Source organism: Thermobia domestica, chromosome 6 (genome assembly GCF_964235325.1).
Source record: "Thermobia domestica chromosome 6, izTheDome1.hap1.1, whole genome shotgun sequence".
Classification (NCBI taxonomy): Eukaryota; Metazoa; Arthropoda; class Insecta; order Zygentoma; family Lepismatidae; genus Thermobia; species Thermobia domestica.
In genome coordinates this window covers 296,100,781-296,118,744 of record NC_137459.1, presented here as the reverse complement: position 1 = coordinate 296,118,744, position 17,964 = coordinate 296,100,781, and the positions used below count along the sequence as shown (strand labels likewise).

Sequence of the window (17,964 nt, the reverse complement as noted above, 5' to 3'; positions counted from 1 at the left end):
CGATTGTGTACTAGAAGAAATAAACGCATCAACTTTATTAGATGGCAATAGTCGCCGAGCATTTGAAAGTGAATGTGGAAGAACCATGAAATAAAGTAAATAGACACTCGTCAGTTTGTTATAAAATTACATGGCGAGCAGATTTTATCTGGTCCCAAACGGTTATAGTCTAATATATGTGGTTAAAGGAGCAATGTGATTAGCCAAATTCAAAAGTCCTCAATAATTTATCCCTCTACAAGCGACGTTCTCTTTATCGCTTCTGCGGCCAAGTCTGAAGAACACGCGGCTAGTAATCCAAAAGTTGGTGGTTCGCGCCCACCGCAGGCTAGTCCTACATTTTTTTACTTGTTTATATTGTTGTTTACATTCACCCTAATGTAAACACATTACGCATATAGACGATTTAACATATTTTGGGGGAGTAATTTTGTGGTTCATTGACCCTTTCGGCATAGGGAACATACCTAGAACATAGGCACGTTCCCCAGGTACGTGTCAGGTATGTGCCAAAGTGCGGACATAGACTGTGACTATTACTTGCCATCCATGTGATTTCTTTCTCAGAAGTATATAAGGCACATACTGGACGCATTCCCATGTACCCGAAGGGACATGATAGGCATATGCCTGAGGGCCTGTATCTTGAAAAGCGTTAAGCAGTTGTTAATAATTCAATATAAGTTTGTGTATAAGTTTGTAGGAGATGAGGGAGCCCAGATTGGTACAGAAATAAGAAAAGGATATTAAAAAATGTAACAAAAAATATTATTAATCGTATTTATTGTTTCTAAAACTCTCGTGATGGAAGATAGGCACTATGTTAAACTATTTCCAAATTTGCTTTTAATGTATAGAATTGTGTTTCTCAAAAAGTAGTCCTTGGACCACCAGTGATCCACAGCGTGGCACCGGGTAAACGATTCTTAACATAATTTTCCAGTCACATCTAGAATATGTATAAAATGTATTTACCAGTAACGTAATGTTGTTTTGCATGAAATATTTGGTCTAGGAATTAATTCGTGCGGGTGGACAAGAGATGGCGCAACGAACGGAGCGTCCCACAGTTCCGTGTATCCACACATGTGTTGCAAACCCCTGTCATCGCGTATCGTTCGTAGTATAGGGCAGTGGATTAAAGCGTCAACAACACCAGTTTGTAGTTAAGTGAACATGGCGCAATTTGTGCCTGATAAAGTGTTTTTGCGGGGTGTCCTGCTGCATTACTTTAACATGCAGAAAAGTGCGACTGAAAGTCATCGTATTTTGGTGGAAGTGTATGGTGACCATGCTCTAGCTGAGCGAACGTGTGAGAAGTGGTTTGCACGGTTTAGAAGTGGTGATTTCGGCTTGGCAGACCAAGAGCGAGCTGGACAGCCAAAAAAATTTCAAGACGAAGAATTGACAGCAGTGATCCACAGCGTGGCTCCGGGTAAACGATTCTTAACATAATTTTCCAGTCACATCTAGAATATGTATAAAATGTATTTACCAGTAACGTAATGTTGTTTTGCATGAAATATTTGGTCTAGGAATTAATTCGTGCGGGTGGACAAGAGATGGCGCAACGAACGGAGCGTCCCACAGTTCCGTGTATCCACACATGTGTTGCAAACCCCTGTCATCACGTATCGTTCGTAGTATAGGGCAGTGGATTAAAGCGTCAACAACACCAGTTTGTAGTTAAGTGAACATGGCGCAATTTGTGCCTGATAAAGTGTTTTTGCGGGGTGTCCTGCTGCATTACTTTAACATGCAGAAAAGTGCGACTGAAAGTCATCGTATTTTGGTGGAAGTGTATGGTGACCATGCTCTAGCTGAGCGAACGTGTGAGAAGTGGTTTGCACGGTTTAGAAGTGGTGATTTCGGCTTGGCAGACCAAGAGCGAGCTGGACAGCCAAAAAAATTTCAAGACGAAGAATTGACAGCATTACTCGAGCAGGATTCGTGTCAAACGCAGGAACAGGAGCAGCATTAGGCGTTGATCAAACAACAGTCTCCAAACGCTTGAAAGCCATGGGAATGATTCAAAAGATGTCACATTGGGTTCCACATGAATTGAAAGACAGAGACGTTGAAAGACGAAAAACCATTTGCGAATTGCTGCTTCAACGACAGAGCAGAAAGGGGTTTCTGCATCGAATTATTACGGGTGATGAGAAGTGGATCCATTACGAGAACCCTAAATGAAAAACGGCCCGGGGTGAAACCAGGTGAACCAGGTCCATCACAACCAAAACGAGATATTCACTGTGCAAAGGTTATGCTGTGCATATGGTGGGATATGAAAGGTGTGGTGTACTATGAGCTGCTGCAACCGGGTGAAACTATGAATGGAGAACGTTATCGACGACAATTAATGCGTTTGAAGCAAGCTCTGGCCAGAACACGACCAAAATGGGAGAACAGACATGATAAACTTATTGTTCAACATGATAACGCTCGCCCACATATCGCAAAACCGGTCAAAACCTATTTAGAAAATGTCGGATGGGAAGTTTTTTACCCCACCCGCCGTATTTACCAGACGTTGCTCCTTCGGACTACTACTTGTTCGATTGCATGAACAATGATTTGATTGGACAGCGGTTTACTTCTTCAGAAGATATCGAAACATGGGTCTCTGACTGGATCGCTTCCAAGGATGAGGACTTCTTTCGCCACGGAATCCGTACATTGCCTGACAGATGGGCGAAAGTGGTGGCTAGCGATGGACAATATTTTTCTTAAGGTATTTATGTATTTTGTGTTTGTACTACAGCTTCAATGTGTGCGTACCAACCGCACGAATTAATTCCTAGACCAAATACATCAAGTTAAAAACGGTTTTGTGTTTAGGAAAGAAGGCAATATTCTTATTTATTTATTTCACTTCAAAATACGAAGCGACCTCGTTCTCTTGTACAGCTTCGAATACCACATGACCTTATTGTTTCGGACAGTATTTCGATCGAAACAATTGACAAAACAGACCTGCTCATAAATACCCTCCTGGGCTCCGCGGTCGTTTCCGAGAAAAGAGATTGATGGACAGACGCCGATGACTGAAATTGGCAATGTCTTGAGCGGTCATTCACCTACCTCCTCCTCAATAAGGAAAAATGTGACAATATACATAGTAATAAGCCTATACCAGATTCAGTTGGTAAGTGCTACTCTGCAACAGGCTCGCAACCAAAGGGGGCTAATGAGGGCCTGGCTCTCCCTTAATTTTTCATGTCCCCTCCAGACCTCAATACAAAATGCACAATTTAGATATTTGTAAGAGAATTTTTAATGAATTGGCCCCTCCTAACATATACATGGTCCCCAAAGCTCTGTGGCTGGTTTCGAGCCTGCTCTGCAAGTGGTGTATCAACGGACGGACGTTAGAAGGGTGTAGTCAAAACGTTTTTAGAAATGAAGAGATCGATCGAAATAAGAATTATATATATTTTAGACTAAATCTAGTGTTATGCAGGAACGCATTTGGCGCTAGCTTAATTTTTTGTAAAGTATATTTTTATTCACGTAAATTCATTGAGTGGAACAGGGCTCATAGTGAGTTACTTTTTTTAAAACTAAAATTTACTTTTTTTAAAGTTGGTCACTAAAAGATACCTTTTTGAGAGGTAAAGTGACTTTTTCGTGTGATTTATGTTTTGCATTGGCAGTTTTCTAAGAAAAATATAAAAACAAATGGGAAAAGCAGAAATTTGTTACTCATTACTCTTCCTTCTGAAGACTTCAATACTTGCTGCCACATGTGAAACAGTCAGTTTTATTCTCAGTTCAGCTTTTATTCTTTCTAAAGCACAGTAGACGGTTGGTGGATGCTTAAGTTCTCAAGGTGGGGTTGAGAACCTTCTATGTCTATTCTTTCTTCTACCATAATAATCTTTGAGTTTTCTCTCGTAATAGTTAACGCTCCGTTCAACGTTGTGTGTGTGTGTCTGTGTGGTTCATCATGTTCGTCTTGTGTTATGCTTCTTGTATGTTCTTCTTAAGAGTAGGTGATGAATTCGAATATTTCACGTTTTTGAGAACTCTTAATGCTAAGTTAAATATAATGTCTGGGATGAAGAAATTCGGAAATAGGCCAGAACTGGTTCCACTCAGAAGCTTTTTACATCTGCTACTTCTGCTTACCGTAACTACAAAGCTTACTTTGAAAACCTAAGAAAGGAGGAAGCTCAAAAATAAGTAAAGATGAAACAAAACAACAAAGAGAGAGGTGATGGAGAAACCGACAAAGGTAAAAAGGGGCATGATGAGAGTTTGGTCACTTTTACCTGTGCTTTTGGCCATTTTTGGTCACTTTTCAACTATTTACAAGAGACAAGACCACTATGAGCCCTGGGATAATTAAAATTAGGGTATATTAAAGAAGACAAAACAGAAAGATACAAAATATTTGTAAATTGAAACACTGTATTTCTGGAAAACAACTAAATCAATGGATAATTTTCTTATGAAAGATATTCAGAGCCAATAACGTAGCCAGGATGGGGTAGGAACGTAGATTAAGAGAACAAATAATATTACAACAATTAATGTTAACAACAGGGTTAGAATATTAAAATTATGAAATTGGAACTATGTACACTAAACGAATGTGATTTCAGCATGGGACAAGTGAATTTTTCCCCAATTAATATTTAAAAAAAAAATACCCACTAAAACTTGCTGGCTGTGAATAAATTGAAATAATAGCAGAATTTTGCAAAATAATTATAATAATTCGCATGTAATCAATTCACGTGTAATTACTGGGTAAAATGGTGGAGGTTAATTCCTAATACAGTGAAACCTCTCTTAACGGGCACCTCTCAATAGTGGACATCTTCATAAGAGAACAAACTTTCTCATTCTTTCATTGCATAAATATGTGTGGTGTTGTGTTCTGAGAGAGAATCCTTCCTTTTAGGAACACCTCTTATTTACGGACAAATAATCGTGTTCCACCGATGTTCGTTTTCAGAGGATTCACTGTATTACTTAGTTTCATAATAGTAATAAATGCTCAAATGTGCGAACTTACTTTATTGAACCTACCACTGCGAAGAGCTGATATTATTATTATTATTATTATTATTATTATTATTATTATTATTATTATTATTATTATTATTATTATTACTTATTATTATTATTATTATTATTATTATTATTATTAGCAGTAGTAGTAGTAGTAGTAGTAGTAGTAGTAGTAGTATTGCAATAGTTGCGTAACAAAATATACTGTTTTCTTGTTTGAGTTTGTTTTAAAATTATATCACTATTCTGAGAGCACCCCCCCTTTTATTTTGAACACACCCCCAAGTAAAAATTTCTGGCGTACTTACTGGTCTTATTCATTTCTGAAAATGAATCTAGGCCTAATGCTAAAAATGAAACAAAATTAAAGCTGTAAATAATACGGTTGTGCTAACTATTTGTGGTTCTGATATAGACAGTGCCGTTCCAGAGTTCTAAAAGATGGAAGTCACATCAATAGTAACAGGTGAATCGCCCTTCCCACACCCCTGGTATTCCATCCGAAGTCGCATTTGCTGTACATGTATCTGCGAGGAATCTCCAAAAATATGCACGAAGTTCCGCAAGTCTGGCGAAAACCTAATTTGCTGAATAATTTTCCGCAAATATTCCCCGTCTTAAAGCCATCCTACATGACTTGACAATTGACTGTTCTCTATTTATTGGTATTTTATAATCATTTGTATTATAGCTGTAACACTTAGATTTCTTTTCACATTAACATTTCAGAGGTAAATGCATTTAAAATGTAGTTCAAAAATATTCATTCGTTTCCGAAATGCTTGCAGAAAAAAAAAGTTAAGTAAACGTATATCAGATGTTATTAAATTTCAAAATTGTACAGTGCATTATGGAACTGTTTTGTGCTTCCCTTCATAATTTGTATATGAAAAAAAAAACAATGCGGAGTCCTCTCGTCCTTGAAACAGTCTGAGTCAGTTTCTTTTTTCTGCAAGAAGCGGAAATCCCTTCCACGTCGCTCATGTGCAGTACGCGTCTGTACAGAGCTTAGAAGGATCCAGGCTTGAAGGCTCGAGGTTCATCCTCCACTGCCGCCTACCGCAAGGACGTAGGTAGGAAACTGTTTTCATTCACATTAAAAGCGTGATTACTTTGCACGTAAGGGCAGGGTTTGAAAGTCTGTTCTGTAAAGTAGACAAACGTCAGAAAGAGCCAAGCCACAATAAGTGATCAGAAGGCAACATCAAGCATCGAGGCTTACTCTGTAATTGCCAAATTTTTCATGGTTATCAGTCAGGGTTGCAGAATCCATATTAAAATAACTACAACCTTTGTTTGCTTGTTTCACATTAGTTTACAGGAGTAAATGTTTATAATTTTTTACTTTTAGTTCTGCTTAATATTTGGGTAGGCATGTGACTTTGTGACTATATTATAAGGTCATCTGCGCTTGTACGGTTACTTGTTTGCTATATCAGTGTGAAGGTTGTAGAAACTCTTAACTTACTAGTGAAAGATAACAAGGCAAATCACCTAATCACGCTCTTTATTATTATACTAGCATATATTACCCGCTTCGCTGGATTGAAATAATTTAAATGCACATCTTTGTATCTCATGTATTTTATTGCCATCAATTTTTTTATTGTTTATTGCAGCAAGCATGTTTACACAGTTTTTGTTAATGTTTGGTAACGTAATAATGTAGTAACAATATTTTCTCTTAGTTGTAAATTAAGTGTGATTCGTGTTCTAATACTGCAGAAATAACTATTTTTTTTTTTTTTCGTAATTCAATAGTGTCACTGCTCAGGTTGGCGACCACAAGAACTATAAAACCAACACTAATATCGGTCATTTTTGACAATTTATATATATAATATTAATATTTCCCCTTCCCCATGTTGCAGGCCATGGCAACGGAAGTGTCACCTTCATCTCAGAGACCCCAAAAATGTGGATTCAGCACTAATATCGGTCATTTTTGATGATTTATAAATATATCTTCTTCCCTTTTCCCCAAGTTGCGGGTTTGGATTTGGATTTAAAGGGGATCGAAAGTATCACTGTTCATGCAAGTGACCCAGAAGACTATAAATTCGACACTGATAGTGGCATTTTTGATTATTTTATATCTCTCTTTCCCCCCTCCCCAAGTGGTGGGGCTGATTTTAGATTTAAACCGGATCGGAAATGTCACTTTCATCTGAATAATCCCGGAAACTATGGATTAGACACTAATGTTAGTCATGTTCGATTAATTTATTATCACCCCGTCTCCCAAGTTGCAGGGCTGAATTTGGTTTTAAACGGGATCGGAAGTGTCATTTTTCATCTCAGCAACCCTAAAAACTACGGATCAGACACTAATATTGGCCATTTTTTAAAATCATTTTTATGTCTCCCCGTCCTCCTCCGCCATGTTCCCGGGCATGGCATAGGAAGTGTCACCGGTCATCTCAGTGACCCCGGAAACTATGGATTCGACACTGATATGGGTTATTTTTGATCAGTTTTATTTATTTCCCTTCCCCTCGCCATATTACGAGCCACGGCATCGGAAGTATCACCGTGCATCTCAGCGACCCCAAAAAATATGGATTCAGCACTAATATCAGTCATTCTCGATCATTTTTAAATATATCTTCCTTATTCTCCCCCAAGTTGCAGAAATGAATTTAAACGGGATCGAAAGTATCACTGTTCATCTAAGCGACCCAGGAAACTATAAATTCGACACTGATAGTGGTCATTTTCGATCATTTTTATATTTCTCTTTATCCGCCTCCCCCAAGTGGCAGGGCTGATTTTGGATTTAAACTGGATAGGAAATGTCACTGTTCATCTGAATGATCCCGAAAACTATGGATTAGACGATAATATTAGTCATTTTCGATCATTATTATACATATAGGTCCCCCTCCTCCGTGCTGCACACGGCATCAGAATTGCCACTGTTAATCTCAGCTACTCCTAAAACAATGGGTACGACACTAATATTAGTCATTTTCGATCATTTTATATGTTTATCCCCTCCCCTACGTTGTACTTTCCCCCTTCCAACAATCAGGGCTGAACTTGAATTGAAACAGCATCAGAAATGTCACTATTTCTGTCATCGACCTCGAAAATTATGGATTCAACACTAATATCGGTCATTTTTCATCATTTTTAAATTCCCTCTCCCCCTCCTCTACGTTGCATCGTCAAAGTGAATAGCCTAAAGTGATCCCTGTCCCTAAAATCATGTATGTTGAAAATTTGATTGAGATCGGTCGGGTGGTTCAAGAGTGATGAAGTCACAAAGGGAGTCATTTTTTACATATATCCCCCCCCCCCTTCCCATACGTTGGCTTGTCAAATTGAAACGATAAAAAGCACCCAAGGCCCAACCCTCGTATATGTTGAAAATTTGATCGAGATTGTTTTTGTGGTTCAAACGTTATTAGGTTTTATTAGTTTTTATTTATACTCCCCTCCCCTCTCCTCCCCTAGGATCTACCGTTAAAGCGAAATTATAAATATGTTGTGTCTTGGCAATTTGATTGAGATCGGTCGGATAGTTCAAGAGTTATTAAGTTACAAAAATAGTCACTTTCAGTCTTATATAAATTGATTTTTATATATCTCCCTCTCCTTCTCCTCCCCCACATTGCTACGTCAAATTTAAATCATAAAAACACGCGATTTTATTGGACAGTAAATTGGCTTGATAATGGAGAAGTGATGGAGAATGACATTTTCGTAATCTCATATTACTTTATGTTGACTTGATCGTTGGTAAAAAGTGCGGTTAGAGTAATAAGAGGAAATATATATATATAATATATAATATTTGAATTTTCTGTTTATTGTATTTTGTAAAATCCAGCCAGGTAGCAGAAATTTAACAATTTATGATTATGGTTTGAATGATCTTCCTTTATTTCAGGGTCACAGGCGGCGAATTATTTGACCGAATCGTTGAAAAGGGTTCGTATACGGAAAAAGATGCCTCTGACTTAATCCGCCAGGTGCTAGAAGCTGTTCACTACATGCACGAGCAAGGTGTTGTTCATCGAGATCTTAAGGTATTTATTATAAAAGTCAAAACCTTAAACCTGTCATTACTTCAGTCACTTCGTTTCGTAGACACAGTTTGAAATCATCAAATATATAATATTTACAGCTTAGTTCAACAAAAGTTCCGTGGTGATATTTCTTTATATGACATGTTTGAAGCATTGTATTGAATATATTCCCATTAAACGCTTGAAACTCAAAACCGTACCTAGAATTCTTTAAACCTAGACTTGTGACAAAGAAACACAAAGAATCAGTATACTGTAAGTCTCCGTAAGTGCAACGTCCCAAGTGCATGTCCATGAGTGAAAAGGCGCAATAATAAATGTTAGGGAACAATATGATATAAATTTATACAAATGTGAAGCCACTGGGGCCGCGGTGGCTCAGTGGTAGTGTTCATCTCTGGTGCATGGGGTCCGGGGTTCAAACCCTGATCCCGCCAAATGAACCTTGTGGTGGACAAACACTATGTGCGTGGGGTTCCTCGGGCCCTCCCCTTTCCTCCCACTTTCTCATTCCACCATTTCATTTATTACTCATCATCACCGTCTCCTTTAGCCTAGCTGGCATAATCGTGGGACGTAAAACTCAAAAATTTCATTTCATTTCATAAATGTGAAGCCACGATATCCTTGCTTCAGAAATATAGTCAGAAGCGCTAGTGACTCTTTCCAAATCCACTTAAGCGCAAAAATGGATTGTATTTATTATGTGCGTCCAAATAGTTCAAATTTAATTGGATCAACTTGTATGTTCTCAAAAGAAGATTACAATTTGCTAAGGTGTGAGGATCTCAAATCAAATTATATCGAAATATTTAGTACTTACCAGCTGTCTCTTTCTCCCCATGGGGATAGGATTATGTAAAATATTTGAATCACTTTCGCCCTTATACACATATCAGTGAAAATGTAACTATATAGACAGCAAATGAGTTCCCTTTTACAGTCTCAAACTATGGTAGACATCCAAGCTATGAGAAATCGATACTCCTACTTTCTTCATTCCGCCATTTCATTAATTTCTCACCATCACAGTCTTGTTTAGCCTAGCCGGCATAACTATGTGACGTAAAATTTAATGATTTCATTTTTCATTTCAAAATCAACTCAACTCAAGACAGACGGACGGACGGAGAAAGCAGTTCTATGAGTTCCAACACTTACACATAGCATATTCGGAAATCTAAAAGGCCATAATATACTATGTTTTTGGTATAAATTTTGAACTCAATACTCCCTCGTACATGATAAAAACCAGCATGAGGTAGGTGTTATGTTTCAAAGTGTCATTTCAGACGGGTAGACTCTTCACCGTGATGTGGTCACAGACAACAGACAATGTCGGTTTCAATGTCTGGAAAAAATATTAAAATTAACCCCCCCCCACCTTAAAATCGGAATTTTGGAAAGCACTGGGTCACATGTCCGCTTATTTGTAGAGAGTAGTTTAAATACCGAGATTTAATCTTAATTTGAGATGCTTGTAAGATAGTATATTTTTCGTATTAATTTTGAATTCCCCAACACATTAGAATACCCCTTTGATCATTAATGACTGAATCAGCAGTCACAAACAACGCACAACGTGGCTTTCAGTGTGGCGGAGAAAAATAATTTTAAAGAAAATATTGCCCCTTAAACGGGGATTTTCAGAAACGCTGGGACACATGCCCGCTTACTTATGAGTTTATATACCGAGTTCCTAACTTCAAGCATTTATCTTGTGCTCTGTTCTTGCTAAAACACTTGAACCTCCTTTACCTTCCCTTGACATCCGTGTGCATATTTAAAAATCTTTGTCCACTACTTTCGTAAGAAAAGTAATTTTGTGTCGAAATCTCACGTTTCTAGGATACATTTCTATTTCCTTGGCATCTGGGTAAGTTTCTATCATATAATATTATATGTTACTTCCTCCTTTCCTTTTCCAGGAGCGTATTTTCAAAAAATAAAAAATTAAAAAAAAATACGTGTTCCATTGTTTGCTATTAAAAGAGTCTAGGCAATATTACGAATTTCACACCTCGAATTTAAGTCTATCCTAACATGATTTTTTTTTTTGGGGGGGTGGATAATGGAAATCATAATATTGTAAAACTTTGTCCCATATAGGTATAGGTAGAGCGTTAATAAAAAGTGTGTCCGGAATCGATCTCCCACTACCAATTTTATTATAAAATTTCTCTATAAAAGTATTTTCACAAAATACTGTAGAAATTAATCTCTCTAGTATCAAGGGTTAGTTTTAGGTGATCTTGGATCGTATGGTCGCAGACAGGATCTCTACAGAGCCCCGAAACAGGCTAGGCAGAGTGGTATTAGGTGCCCAAAGCTCCGAGCAAGCAATGGGTAGGTTAGTTGGCCAACAGAACCCCGAACCAGGCTAAGCGGCTGAGGTTAGGATTCCCAGTCATGGCCCCGAAGCAGGCTAAGCCAGGAGAAAGGATAGGCGTAGTCCCGAAGCAGACTAAAGGCCCTGGGGTTAGGTTACTCCTAATGTTCCGAAGCAAACTATAGGAGGGACACCAGAAAACTGGTACAGAATTGCCTTTGTCCATCCAATTTATAGGATTCCTTGGGTGGCGGTGGCGCTGCTACTCCGATGTTGTCTTGATTGATTGATTGATTGATTTTTGAGTTTTACGTCCCGTTCAGCAGCGAGGCTATATGAGACGTGGACCTATTGATTAACGTGGAATCCGAACCACATGAGCTCCCGCCGGGAATCGAACCCGGGTCTCCCGCGCCAAAGGCGCGCATGCTAACCGCTTAGCCACGAAGGAGCTCTCCGATGTTGTCTTCTGCTCCGTGGATCTGCAAGTGATTGTAGATCCATCTAGTGTGAAGTCTTCTTGCCGAACCACGTGGTGGTGTTTGTAAACACTGACATGTGGAATTGTTTACAACATCACATGGGATATTACAGTATTAAAGAAATTGCCTCCCTTTCCTTCTTTAGAAGCGGAATTTTTGCAAACCTTGAAATATGTATTCAACTATTTTTAATCCTTAACAACTCTAGTGATAACTTAAACTTACACTCCTGTCCTCTACCGTGAGCTGGTGGGACGGTGCTCTCCTTAAAAGTACTCATCAGTCGAGTGTAGAAGTGGCTGTGGCTCCTCGCACATTGGGCCTGGACTCATCGCTCAGCTTCCTGACAGGGGTTGTGGTAGGTAGTGCCTTCCAGCTTCGTTGATCCATCAGAACGATAACTGGAAAGTGGTTATATCAGCGACATGGCAAAGCAAACAATCTCCTTAGAGATACAAATAATCAATTAGTAACAGCGAACGAGATAAATATCAGTGAACTTGTCCCAGGATATTTAGTAATTAAAGATGCTACGGAAGAAACTGATGGTAGGTTGAACCAACTTTCATGTTTTACTTAGGCACCTGCAACATAGTGCCACTGAAACATTTTTCCCATCAGAACACGTTTGCAAACTTAGAAATGGAACTCTTCTATATACAAACTGCAAATGACAAACAAAGTTATTGCTCGAAAGTTACTTGGGAACATCCCCATAAAAGTTGAAGCACGCCATTAAATGAATATCAGTAAAGACGTGGTTACTTGTTTTGATCTTTAAGCTCGTCGGAAGCTGAGATCAAGTATGAATTACTTGAGCAGCGTATTGTGAAAGTTAAGTGAATCCACAGAGGCGTACTATAACCGATAAATTCATACATCATTGCGTTTGGCATCCAAGACGTATTTGCCAATTTTACTGACGCAGCACATGGTCCAAAACAGTGTAATGTCCCGCCTAAATGCGTCAACTGTAAAGAAGCCACCCGCTTGATCTCTAGACTGTCCCACATTCAAGAACGAGAAAAGCAATCCGTGAAGTCATGACTACTGAAAGTAATTTCGCCGCTGAGTCCAAGCACCACGTCAAACCGGCGCATACTTTCCTCTCCACCTTTACATCTACTGTGAAATCGACTCGTTCGCGCAGAAGGCAGATTGTTGATGTAAGACTCAGATATGTTACCTTCCTATTACATTAGTAGTGAATACTGCATAGGAGGCACCAAATATCCACTGATACTCAAACCACCACTACTTTTGGAGAAATTTCCGGGGATACTATTCAACGATCTCTGAGGGAACAATTCCTAAAGAGTACTTAACCTTCTACGTCGAAATGACCCAAAGAATTTAAGATTTAAAAAATCTTGGTCCACATTGGAGCATGCAGTAGAGACATCTGTTAAATCTCAGCCTGTTGGCCAAACCATATCTACGGTGAATCAGAAACCTTCACGTCAGCAGTCTTAGAGTTCTCCGGATAAGATAGATAAAAACACTCTTCACTCAGTCCTGCACAAAATGATACCTCTATGATGGAAGATATGGTGGAGGACCATGTTTATAATTTTCTCCTTTTTAAAGGTGAGAAAGAAAGAGAGAAAGGGGAAACGTAGTATATATCTTCAGTCGTTCTTAATTCTAATCCCTAATGGCTCTTCTACAATGGAAGAAACTCACCTTACTACTACTCGCTCTTCTGTTGTTTCAAGCTACACTGTTTATCCCTATGGCAAGAATGGTGATGATCGTGCAATTGGCGGAGTAGTAGTTGGAATACAGGACAAATATAGTTTCACTTCTATCCAGGTGAACAGCGATTTCCAGGTTCTAGCTATTCGAGTTTCCTTTGGATAACCGATCTTACGACCTAAAACTTTTACATCGGCTTATCTAGATTACATATATCGTCAACTCCCACATCCAGTTATTCTGGCGGAGGACTTCAACTCTTATCATGAACTCTGGGATTTTCTTTGTACAGGGACTCGAGATCCGGAAGTTGCAACTTTTCTCGACACTTCACACCTTATTAAATGATGGAAGTGCAACACATTTTACTAGTCACAGGGACGTATTCTCATCTGGATCTTTTCTTTTTTTTTTAGTACTCTACAATTTATGGGTCCGCGGTGGCTCAGTGATAGAGCATTCACCTCTGGTGCATAGGATCTCTAATTCGATCCTCGTTTGCGCCAAGTGGGCTTTGTGGTGGACAAACACCGTATGCGTAGGTTTTTTCGGGGTTCTCCCGTTTCCTCCCATTTTATTCATTCCACCATTGCATTTATTTCTCATCATCGCATCCTTTAGCCTACCCAGCATAAACATGGGACGTAAAACACAAAGTTTTCATTTCATTTTCCCACAGTTTATATTTAATCTTCGGGGTTGGGTCAATCCATGCAAAGTGATCGAGAAAAAAGAAAAAATGCCGCTCGACCATCTCCAAAAAATCTATTTTTTTTCATGAATGTTTATCCTATATCAGGGTACTTCAAAACTATACCAATGATATTCAATCATGTTTATTCTTGTTTTAGCTGTCAACTCATGCAGGAGACTGTTGTCCTTTCGTTTGATCTACATTTGCAAGTCAGTGTTCACGGCGAGTATAGCAAGCAGCAAGAGAAAGGAGTACTTACGGTTTTTTTTTTTTATTTTTTATTTTTTTATTTTATTTTTTTTTTTTTTTTTTTGTCAAGTGTGCATTTTGACTTTCGTCGCCTTCTGCTGATAGCGGCATTCTTCACCAGTGCTGCTGTAGGTGTGATAAGACAGTGTTACAACTAGAGGAAGGAAATGAGTCTGAGAGCCTAGACTGGACTAACCATTCATCCTACTTTATTTTACTTCACAACAACAAATTTCCAGTTGAATTTATGAACAAAAACCCTCCTAGAGTATGACTTCATTTCTTAATACTTTGACCCATCCTGCTCAAAAACACAAAACGCGATTATTTGTGTGTTATGGTATACTAAAGGACTATTCCCAAAATTTCAGATTTTTTTTCATCCAGGCCCATTGAATATATTGGACAGTGAAATATGCTAAATTAGCATAATTCCTCAAATTTACGATTTTTTCCCAAGCCTTTGGGAGGAGGTATACGTCTGTAAACTTTTGTGTATTAACTTATGACCCCAGACTACACGTTCGCACAAATTCAGACCTCTGCGTCAGTTGTTTCCTCTTCTCAAACATATTTTCAATGTCCAAAAATATTGTTACTTTAGACCCTGATTTCACCCCCTTCAAGTGGTTTTAGGAAAAATGTTAAGAGATCAAAGTTTTAGCTCTGCACGATTTGGAAACGTCCAGCAATTTTCAATTTGGCAGGACAAATACATGCTGAGATATTCAAAACAACGTAAACGCCTAAAATCGAAAAAACGCAAAATGGCGGCAGCCGTTGTGTCGCCATGGGATGTTATAGAAAATAATTAATTGTAGTTTTAAAGTACCCTGATATAGGATAAACATTCATGAAAAAATTAGATTTTTTGGAGATGGTCGAGCGGCACATGCTTGATCACTTAGAATGGTCTGACTCTGGTGCTTCTACGGCTGCAATGAGATTGCGCACACTTTTCCGGTTTTATCAGTTTTATCTGATAAGTCATTGACAAGCTGTGATTATGTACAGGATTGCGCACAGAAAAATTTAGCAATGTTGTCAGATGGAAAATTTTCTCTTATGTAAATCCGTAAGAAAAGAGCAGCGGAATACCCGAACCAAGGGCCGAATAAAATTACTAGGACAGCTAATTTAGAAAATACAGAGAAATTAACACATAAGGATACAGAAGCTATATACTGTATTCGAAAAAAAAAAATCTCACACCAGTTCTTTCAAGAAATATTACAGAGGCTGCTTCAGTAAATGATTGAAAGAGAAATTGAGTTTCTATTTATAAATGAAGAAGCTAAGATTATCGTCCTAACTTGTGCGAGTAACATTAGGTACGAACAATGTTAGTATTTACTGTGTATAGTCGTAGTGTATGTAATAAAACTAGCAGGTAGCTACATAATGCAGTTTCTAATTATATATTCTAACTAGATTTAGGAAGGTGATTTAACACATATTGATAGATTAAATCATATTAATAAGCAAATTGTGTAATTTCGCAAGGATTATATTGGAATGCAGTGTAATTAATATGAGGAAGTAGTTTATTCACATCATTGTATTATATCAATAGTATTGTAATTTATGTTTATTGTATCGCACATATTATTGTAACAAACATCCTATTATATGACCGGGGAAAAGCAGACGTTAACGAGAGACCTTAATAAATTTACCAAAGCAAAACTTTACCACACTGGAGAAAATTATTCACTTTTCAATTGCCAACTTTTCCATAAAACTTGGTTGGTAGTGGGAAGTATGTACACTATATTACTATTATTATTATTAACATTGAGAATGTCATCATAATTGTTTGCTTCGTTTTATTTAGGCTTCCACCTAGAAAATGGGCTTCAGAACCGTCAGTAGCTACTCGAACGACAAATAGGGCGGAAGCATTTCACAAATATTACAATTAATAATTCTATTCACGGGTCCAGATATTTATCAGGTGATATCATCTATGTTGAAGATACAATCAAGAATAAAATTGAAATTAAGATCAATTGCAAAAGGCGATACCAATACACAAAAAGAAAGATTTAAAGAAACATAACTTTATACTAAAGCAGTATGAAATGCTTAACCCTTGTAGATTCCAGCTTTTTCAGATAAGTTATAGACTTTCAGTCAAGCGGCTACAGCATCATCCCTATTTATCGTAGAATCATGGTTCATACCTTGTTTTCTTTTCACAATAGAGCAACCTTTCAAATGGTACAGTCCGCAGCAAAAAAAAAAAAAAAAAAAAATGCAACATGAGCATGTAAGTTGATTGTGAAACGACGAAGTTTTTTGCTCCAAAATAAGTGTGCAGGGGAGGGCGCCGAGGTTTCTCCTGGCGTGATTCGTGCCACTTACACGTTATGTTGATTCCCTGGGCTGTTAGGCGTAGTTTCACAATAAACGTAATGCTCATGTTGTAGGTTTTTTGCTGCGGACTGTACCATTCACATCAACTTATCATGTCCCTGAGACGGGAAATTTTGAGAGAAAAAGGGATTATCTTTGAAAATATTTCTTTTTTGTTAATTTTGAGCCCCTCTGGACCCACAGTGTGTTAACGCAGAGGCCTGAAACTCAACTGGAAAACATTAAGTGGTGTACTAAATGTCTGTACAAAATTACAAGATTCTATCTTGAACAGTAGGGATGGGAAAAATATCAATAATCCCCACAGTGCCCTAGATTACTGCAAAAGACCTTGATCTCAGGTAGAACATTTCCTGAGACATCCCTATTTATCCTAGAATCATAGTTCGCCCTTCATTATCTTCAGAATAGAACTGCCTTTCAAACGGACCCTTCACATGCCTCCATCATGTACCTAAAGCGGGAAAATCGCGAAACAGTTTTTTAATAAAAAATTCCTTTTATTTACATTTTTTGCCCCTGTGGATCCTCCTTGTGCTAACGCAGAGATCTGAAAAAAAATCTAATAAATACTACTCGATGGACTGAATGTTTGTACAAAATTTCAGTCTTCCAGGTGCAAAAGTAAGCCCGCCAAAAAAGTAATGAAAATAGGCCTAACAAAAAATATTTTTTAAGTTATGACGTCATCTCCTACGAAAAGAAACAACGTAAAAAAACGTTATTGATTCTTTTTTAATCGAATAATGAAGACGCTACTTTAGTACTTAAAAATAGGTACTAGAACTTCAAAGGGATAAAGATGATACATGTTCAGAGTATGAGACAAGAAAATTTTAACATTTGGATTGTAAATTTGGAGGTATCATGACTTCTTGTGTCTACAGATCAATTTATATTTAGTTAATCCTCAATATAATATGAATTTTATTTCTAATTTCTGTTTCTATCCTAGTATGAAGGAAAACCTTCTTTGCGCACAGATTTTAAATCTACAATTGTGGCAACGTTGGACAAAAATCTGTGTTCAGAAAGGCCAAGAAAGATGTGTGCGCAATTCGGGATCTACTGTGTGCGCAATCCAGTTGC

At 38.0% G+C, this 17,964-nt stretch overlaps 1 protein-coding gene across 4 annotated transcripts in view; it reads left to right on the top strand.

Moving 5' to 3' along the window:
* The window catches only part of CaMKI (Calcium/calmodulin-dependent protein kinase I), an 815,424-nt gene that overhangs the window by 676,469 nt on the left and 120,991 nt on the right, over positions 1-17,964 (top strand). For all 4 annotated transcript variants that reach the window (XM_081762890.1, XM_081762892.1, XM_081762891.1 and 1 more), the window contains one exon: positions 8,912-9,050. In XM_081762890.1, the coding sequence (XP_081619016.1) occupies positions 8,912-9,050 (139 nt within the window). The remainder of the gene's footprint in view (positions 1-8,911; positions 9,051-17,964) is intronic.